The sequence below is a fragment of the Hibiscus syriacus genome, unplaced genomic scaffold (assembly GCF_006381635.1).
Source record: "Hibiscus syriacus cultivar Baekdansim isolate YM2019G1 unplaced genomic scaffold, ASM638163v2 tig00112742_pilon, whole genome shotgun sequence".
Lineage (NCBI taxonomy): Eukaryota > Viridiplantae > Streptophyta > Magnoliopsida > Malvales > Malvaceae > Hibiscus > Hibiscus syriacus.
In genome coordinates, this window is record NW_024063394.1 from 25715 (window position 1) to 34560 (window position 8846).

The following is an 8846-nucleotide window of genomic DNA, read 5'->3' on the forward strand; positions in this document are numbered from 1 at the left end:
CATTAGGCCAAGTTATATTATTAAATGTTTGGAAAAAAAATTTAGGTTAAACTATGGTTGAAATGAATTACATATTCAGATGAATTTGGGGATGAAATTGGAAAATCTAGATCAAGTAGACTTCCCCAATCATGATCTCCGGAATATACATTTTGTAGTATGAGTTCTCCGAGATTAGGCAATGCTTGGATGTGTGGGAGGAAATCATCCCCTCAATCTAGACTCGCCTAGAGACAATCGACTGAGGCTTTCGAGCGAGTTAAACCAGTGCGGTACGTTCTCCAATTTCCCAGCTAACACGAGTTTCTCAAGATCAGGGGAGCTGATTCAAGTGCATCCATTTTCAGTTGCCTTCATCACATTGGTAACGTGATGCCTTCTCAATTGTACCATCTCGCTGAGTTGTATGATGAAATCGCCTCTTGCGAGGTCAAAACATGTAAGTTGCTTAGCAAACAAGTGTTGGATGGAACTACCTTCATCACCTCTTGCGGGGCCAAAACATGTAAGTTGCTTAGCAAACAAATGTCGGATGGAACTACCGGGCCAATCGCACCGCCGGATGCAGTGTAACCATAAGCAATAAGGTGTTGAAGATTTTTCAGCCTCACAATGCAGGAGGAGCTTAGAGACAAATCAAAGCTTCTTGCTGAAAACACACAAAAATAGCAGCAAGACTTGAGGCTATGATCATAGCCTCATGTATAAAAAGCAAATAATATTATCAAAACCAAGAAAACAACAGCAACATATAGAGAAAGATGACAATTTTACAGCAAAACACAAAACATTCTTCAAAACATAAGACATAAGCCCTGGGCTTTATTCTGCAACAACAAATGAACAAAGGCTCTGGAATCATCAATCATGGATTGCTTGCACCAACCTGAAATAGAAAAGGAAAACATTTTCAGGCAGTTAGGTAGAGTAAACCGAATGAATGAATATTGAATGTAGTGCTACTTACGTCTCGAAGGATTCTTCAAACCATCCCGTTATTTTGAATTCGGCTTCAGTGTCTTCTTGTCTACCTAATTGGATGGATATAATTTTTCGCTGATCCATCCCTTTTGATCTGCATATGTTCTGAATAAGCTCAGGTGAGACCCCATACAAATGAACTTGGTTTAGGTCAGGTAGACTTTCCCAACCATCCGGCAATGTCGTGAACTCCTGGCATTCGACCATCAACAACCCCTGAAGACCAGGCATCATTCCTTTTTCGATCACAATTTCTTTCAATCTGGGGCATTTTCCAATTCTTAAAACCTTAGGCTTTTGAAATCCTTCAAGGAAGTCTAATCGCTCTCCCTCGTATGCATTTGGTAGTCCGAGATTTCCAAGATTAGGCAAAGCTTGGATGTGAGGGAGAAAATCATCCCGGTCTCTAGACCAATATAAATTCAAAGTTGTGAGGTTATCGAGTGAGTTAAACCAGTACGGCATCTTCTCCAATCTCCCAGTTAGTGCAAGTTTCTGAAGGTCAGGCAGAGCTGACTCAAGTGCATCCATCTTCACTTGCTCATCTTCATTACATGATATAATCTTCAAGTCTCGAAGGTGTATCATCTTTTAAATGGCAAAGCACAAACTTTTCTAGTCACTTTCCCTAACATTGGCAACGCTAACCATTCTCAATTGTACCATTTTGCTGAGCTGATTGATGAAATCACCTCTTGCTTCCACCAAGGTCAAAACATGTAAGCTGCTTAGCAAACAAATGTTAGATGGAACTACTATGCCAAACCAATAGTCAAATGCCAATGGGTTTACATTGTAGTTGGAGCCATAAGCAATAATAAGTCGAAGATTCTTCAGCTTCACAATTCCTGCAGGAAGCACTTTGATTTGAGTCTCCTTCATCATTAGATACTGTAAATTGTAAAGCTTGCCCATGGATTTCGGAAGCTCTTTCTCTTGTTAGGTTAAGATATCTCAGATTGAATAAATCCACCAATTCATCTGGGAGTTCCTTGATTGGAGTGTCTTCCAAATCCAACACTCTCATCAATTTAAAACCAGATGGCAGTCTATTGAAGGAGGATTTAGAGGTTTCGTTGACAGTAAAAACAAATAATGAACGAACCCGAGATAGTGCAGTGTCACTTGCAACTTTCATCTCATTCTCCTTTGCTTCAATTGACCAACGACGGGTTCCATCGTCTTCCACTTCTTCTTTCCCATCAAATTTGGCAACAAACTTTATGGATTTTGATATGGAAATAGCGAACTCCAGCAAAATGTCATGCATCTTAAATGCTTTGGGTCTCCCTGATTCATTTCTGAATACAACTTGAAGTAAGCCTCTGTAAATCAATTCGGATAGGTATCTCTCTGCAACAACTTCTGGAAGTGTTTCGTTTAGCGGTTCAACAAAGCCTTCAGCCATCAAAAGTCTGATGAGCCTTTTACGTCTTATCACATAATCTTCCGGGAATATGCAACAATATAGGAAACACTGGTTAAGTGTGTAAGACAAATCATGGTAGCTAAGAAATGAAATATACTTGAGCCTTTCAAAATATGTATCATTTTCACTTAGCTCCCCACTTCTTGTTATAAACTCCATTCCATTCAGCAATCGAGTTCTTGGAAGCCATCGAACCGCCCAAGGCCACAATAGCTAATGGCAAGCCTTGACATTTTGCAACCAGCTTTCTTGCTGAAGGTTCAAGATATGGTGGGCAGTGTCCACCTTTGCCAACAAAAGCTTTCTTCCAAAAAAGGGCTATACTATCATCAAACGGCAAGTGTTTAAGGGGAAAGATATGCTTTACAACTCCAAATTCGAAGGAAGCAACGTCCTCCTTCAGCATAGTGAGCAAGATTCGACTTCCCTTCGTATTGGCACGAAGTGCTATGCTGATATCTTGCCACAAATTGGTGCTCCAAACATCATCGATCACAATAAGATATCTCCTTGGCTGCAAGAAGTTCACAAGTTCCTCCAGCAGTTTTAGATAACTCATGGTGTCTCGGTTGATCACTGGATCGATTTTTTCTTTCGACTTGTTGTAGAGCCCTATGATTATGGACTTGTTGTAGACACGTTGGAATGTAAATTACACTAATAGTCGATGGAATTTTAGAATGCTTTCACTTTGGTCACCCAAATTGAAACTTTTTCATTAGATTCATCATTGTAATAAAAACTTTCATTTTAATCATTATATCATTAACGACAATTGTCATGACACGTTAAAGAACTCTAAAAAAACTAATATTTACAGTTATCATTTCTGTAGTCGTTTGATGATTTCTTTCAGTTCAAACTCGTTGAAAAACTTTCAAAATTTATTTGATATGAATGTCTGACGTATCAATTTTTATTTTAAATATAATAAATTATAGTACATAAAAACATTCAAATACAGTATGAGCATAAGAATCTTAACCCTTTTCTTCCCCAGAACATTTGGGCATCAATAGAGTAGCTTTGTACTCGTATGTGCTTTTGGAAAACTCTTTACAAATGATTTCTCAGCTCGATTCGTTCAGAAGTAGTTCCTACCCTGTTGATAATACGACGGGGCCTGGTAATCCGAGTCCGGCACCATTACACTCGATAGCAAAGAACCCTGCAAAGTCCTTCCCTCTGGTTCTTCAAGGAATTTCTTGTCTTCCAAATAGGATTGAATTTCGGCCATAATCGGCCTCAGCTCCGGATCTTCTTGTGATCTCAAGGCACTTAGAAAGTTCTCCAAGACGATGTTCAGCAATTTCACGAACTGTGATTTGTATTTTCTGTAGAGAGCAAAACCTGTCACCTGTAAAAACAAATATATCTACCGTTAATCCGAAAGAAATTTCTCAGTGAGCACGTTAGCTCTGTATTAGTTTTATTAGTACTAAGTTTCCGGTATGATGCAAAAAGTAAACCGAGAGAAATCCAACTAACTTGTAGGAATGCGTTCAAAGCCACAGCAGTATAAATATTGGCAGGGAGTGCATTTAGGAATCTAGCAAGCCATGCCCAACCTTCCTTTAGGCCATGAACATTTTGGCGACCCTCGGTCTGCCATTAATGAAAAATCCCAGTTAGCAGGTTCGTTTTTAGTGAGTCACGATGCTACAACCATAGAGAACAAAAGAATCCATGTGCTTTATAAGGAGTGAAACGAAACTTTCTTTTGGATATGACCATTAACATACCTGAACCAGTGCCCCATACAGCTTCATGTAGGATTCCAGCCGTTTCAGATAGTCCTTTTTACTTTCAATCTTGCCATCGTCCTCTCGGAATCCAAGAGCCTTCCAATAAGCTTCTTTGGATTCAAATGCTGACTGAAATAGCAAATAACAACTAAGAATTACATATAACATTAGGAGCGGCAGCAAAAAGAATAGTGGGGACGCACACCAGACACAAATCAAATTATTCATGTTTAACCTTTCCAGAAGATCAACTAGGTAAACAAGGCTTAAAACTAAACAGACCGAACCAGATATTTCAGCCAAAAATTAACATGTAAAGGTCAAAGGTGTGTAAATTCTTAACAGTGTGAAAGCGAGTAATTTGGATGATTACACATGTCAAAAAAGCAGAGCTAGTGTATGGCACATCGGCAAGCAAAAGGATAAAAAAATATGCCCTACAAATGTTGAAGAGTTACCTTGGAGTATGATATATGCTTTGGGACAGTGTAAATGCAAGCTCTTTGTAGCTCAGCAACAACTGCATCCGCTGCTTGTGGGAACTGGGAAAACAAAGATTATTTTTATTTTAAAATCAAAATTTCCGAATTTAAGATCGGTGGGAAGCCCCAACCCCTCCCAAGCCAAACCCAAAAAGAAAGGAACTGTAAAAGATATACCTGTGATGTTACGAGGACAATGACATACCCACAGGCAAAGGGAGAATTATCAGGGCTTTCACAGTGAGAAACAACCTAAAGTGTCAACACAGAAAGGCATGTCCATAACCATAAGGATTTTCAAAATACAATCTGGAAGCAGAATAATTATTTGTTGCGGTCAAAACATTAAAGAACTACAATTGTTGATCCACTAACAGATAATATTTAGATTTGAGATTCAAGACTGAATTAATTCCACACATGGTCACGGCTACATTACTTGGTTATTTCATTAGAGAATAGGCCACTTTCTCAAGTTGTGTGTATTTGGTTTCATTGAAAAGGATTATATAAGCTTTCTAAGTAGAACCAGATTCGAACTTCGCATTTTTAATGGTTAAGACGTTTTGTACATTTACTTGAGAATGACGTGTCATTTAGTGCTGAGAAATTGTCATTACCTTCTTGGCAAAAGACGCAATGCTTATGGTTTGAGGGCAACCAGGATTGTTGAAAATCTTTACAAGCTCACTGGCTTTTGTGCTGCAAAATATTGTTTACATATAGAGTTATCAATCTAACAGCATTATGGAACTGCGGATTCTAAAACTCTACTTGAAACAAACATAAGTCACAATGCAGAAAAATATAACAAACTTGACAGAGTAACTACCACAAAATTTAACACAACCAACTTACCTAACATTATCTTTAGTACCCCTTATTTGTCTTATCAACCTACCAATATGCCTTTCGGTGCTCCCAAAATCCTAAAAACAGAAGAAAAAAAAGGTTAACCAATCGATCAATGCATACAAACAAATTGAGACACTGAATAAATTCAGTGCCAGATACATTAATACGGATAGAGAAAATATGATAACAAGTCTAAAGCACTTTCCAATGGTATAATACAAATACATGGCCCACATATCTACATAATGACCCTGTTTTTTTCCTAGTAACTTACTTCGTACTTTTTTGACAAGTACTAAAACAATAATTTACCTTCCAAAATTATAATTTCAACAATATCCTAAATGTAAGTAGTTTGCAGTTCAATACCAGAAAATGAAGGAAAGTAGGAGTTTACAGAATATTTATAAACTTACAAGGTAACAGAACCCAAAGCTGCAAATCAAACATGGATGGAAGAAATACCTGATTTAAACTTGATCTCAGTGATTGGTTTATTTCTTTTAACTCTTTTAATTTTTGCATCCTTTCCCTCTCTAGGTTTAAAGCGCTCTCTGCAGCCCTGAGCATATTACCTGCCACATTGACAGTTGGCTCAGATAAATTATAGACATGAGAGACACATTAAAGGACTGCCTGGAACAAAAATCTCGTTTTCCATAACAAAGAAACACACATACATCTGCATTTACAAAGGGCATGCCGGTGATGAAATCTATGAAGTGCAAAAACTCGAACAAAATATGGACAGCATAAAGAATATGTCTAGAAACAAGCAACCACTCATTAGAAACATGGATAGCGATGAAATTACAAGAACAGAGGTCTTGTATGTTTCTGTGTGTTTAAGTTCAGGGTTCTGTAAGTATGCTCATTAGCAAATATGCACAGCTTTAGACTGAAAAAAAAACAAATATACCTGCTGATTGTGATTTATTTGTTTTATCATTCTCAGATCCCTTGGGCTGAGCAATTAAAGCTCCTGAACTAGTAGCATTTCGACCTCCTAAAGCTTCCATTTGTGGCACTTCAGAAGTAGTAGCTTTGGAGGCTTTAGCTGCTTCCTTTTCTGCAGCTTCTTTTGCTGCTATCCTCTCAGCTTCCAAAGCAATTCTATTGGCTTCCTCAGCTTTAAGTTTGGCCTGCACTTAATATATAAATTTCTTAATCATAAAGGAAATATCCTTGAAATAAGAAACCCTATAAAATGGAAATAGTTTCTAAAAGGATTAAAGTAATGAAAATATATCTGTTTCTAGACAAATAAATGCTTCTGCAAATAAATAATATTTCTGCTACAAAAAGGGCTCACAAATGGAAGCAGATATCTACTATCAGAAAAGCGTAAGAACACCATCAAAAACTACAAAGATAAAAAAATACAAAAATAACAAGACCATTTATCATATTGCTATTTTCTTATGTACTTATGCCATCAAATTGTTCTTTACAATATTACGACAGGATACAAAATAACAAGACCATTTATCATACATGGATGTACGTCAATGAATGAATGAATTGAACCATGTCATTTGTCATTTTTTATTTTTATTTTCATTTATTCTTTGAACTCTATAATAGCCAATTCCTTTTAAAGGTCAATCAGACAAGTTTTCTTCAAAATTCAGTTATATGCATGATAACCTTGCAAATGAGAGATTCCACATCCTACAAACATCCAGTCAGTTCAAAAATTGAAGTTTGCACTAAGTAACGCCCCTATACCATAAGGTTCAAGACCATAAATGCTAGAGGTCTAATAACTACATACTAGGGGTTGTGCAAACAAACCTCTGCCTCTGCTTTGGCCTTTTCTTGTCGTAGTCTTTCTTCCTGAAGAGCCTTTTCCCTTCTCTTGGCCTCTTCATGTGCTGCATCACTTCGTATTCTCCTTTCCTCGATTTGAGATTTGAATTCATGATCCCGCTGGACATCAGTCAAGTGATTATCAAGTCCTTCTGCACTGTAGTAATTTCATGAAATGTTAAGAAATGGTTTCCAAAACAGCATGTCTATAATAGAGCATTATATTCATGCAGCCTCAATAAAAAAATGGAAAAAAGAAAGGGGGTGGCAACAAGACCCAGTTCTGAAATTGTAATTCCGTAATGAATATCTGAGTAAATAACAAGAGAAATGCCTACTTACATTCTGCGCTGATACTGAATATCAAATTTCCTCTCCACTTCCCGCCTTGCATCTCTATATTTCTCAACTTTAGTATGTGCAGAGGAAGACTTCTCACTCTCATTCGTCAAATCTGTCTCTAATGCAGAGATTGCATTTCTAATTTCCTCCTGTAGTAAAGTCAATTCCAAATTCATATCATAATCCATAAATGAACTACAGAAAACAATGAGATACACATGAAAGAAAAAGATAAAGTTCAAACGAACACAATACAAAAAGCACAAAACTTAAGCTCTCTTCAAGATGAGTTAATTTGACAAACCTTAACTCCAAGTTGATGCGCATTGGTTAACTCATATAAGGCACTCTCCATCAACCCCACCTCATTCATCAAGTAGGGTCGGACATCAAGACAAGGCTGCTGATCATCAGTTTCATCCTCGCTACTACTGAAAGTTAAACAATTTTACAGGAAAAAAAATGAAAACTTATCTCCTTGATCAACAAACTAAGATAAAGTCTTCATTTCTTCAACAAAAATAAAAAGTCTTCATATTTAACAAATAAAAACAAATGGGTTATACCTAATCCATACCTTAAATAAACTTCATCGCACTGAAATCGAGAAGCTTTCACTAATCCTCGATCATGATCATAAACCTCCTCATCGTCACTTTCACTATCCTCAAACTCCTCATCAGATACTCTCATTACAAAAGCATTTGAGCTTCTCTTGGTACCTTTTTCTCCATAAAATTCTCTATTCCATCCATTGAAAGAAAGAAAAACAAATTGTTTAATTCAACTGATACAATAACATAGAATACAAAGACGGAAATGTAAAAAAAAAAAAAAAAACCTTGATTTGACTTTTGTTAAAGGCAAAGGAACGGTAGAAGAAGAGATATTGAGCTTCTTTTCCAAGGCATCAAGCTCCGATAACAGAGTACTGAAACTCCAATCCGGGTCGGGTTCAAGACCGACTCCATTAAATGATTGAGGACACCGAATTTGCAATTTAACTACATCCCTACAAACAATATCATGCATTTTATAAGTCAAATTAACAAACAAAAATAACTGATTTCAATAAAATGAGAAGAAAAGGAAAGTTACATTCTGATTTTGGGGATGTATTAAAACCCTAATGGTTCAATTGGGAAACGAAAAATAAGAGTAAAACCCTAAAATCCCAAAATTGTTTTTCTCCGAATTCAAAAT

At 36.8% G+C, this 8846-nt stretch overlaps 1 protein-coding gene and 1 pseudogene across 2 annotated transcripts; both read right to left on the minus strand.

Annotated features, from left to right (window-relative positions):
* Positions 1-1596: 1596 nt before the first annotated feature.
* On the minus strand, positions 1597-3033 carry LOC120183255 (annotated as a pseudogene).
* A 348-nt stretch (positions 3034-3381) lies between these two features.
* On the minus strand, positions 3382-8846 carry LOC120183267 (protein GLE1-like). 2 transcript variants are annotated; one of them, XM_039187995.1, is made up of 15 exons: positions 8742-8846; positions 8485-8655; positions 8221-8385; positions 7948-8074; positions 7644-7792; positions 7287-7458; positions 6412-6634; positions 5958-6067; positions 5496-5566; positions 5258-5339; positions 4815-4889; positions 4614-4697; positions 4153-4284; positions 3899-4015; positions 3382-3767 (listed from the first exon to the last, which is right to left on the minus strand). In XM_039187995.1, coding segments are annotated over exons 1-15 (1953 nt in total). In that variant the 5' UTR covers positions 8744-8846; the 3' UTR covers positions 3382-3494. The 2 variants fall into 2 exon arrangements, with proteins under 2 accessions (XP_039043926.1, XP_039043925.1); XM_039187994.1 differs by having other exon boundaries at positions 6412-6639; positions 7286-7458.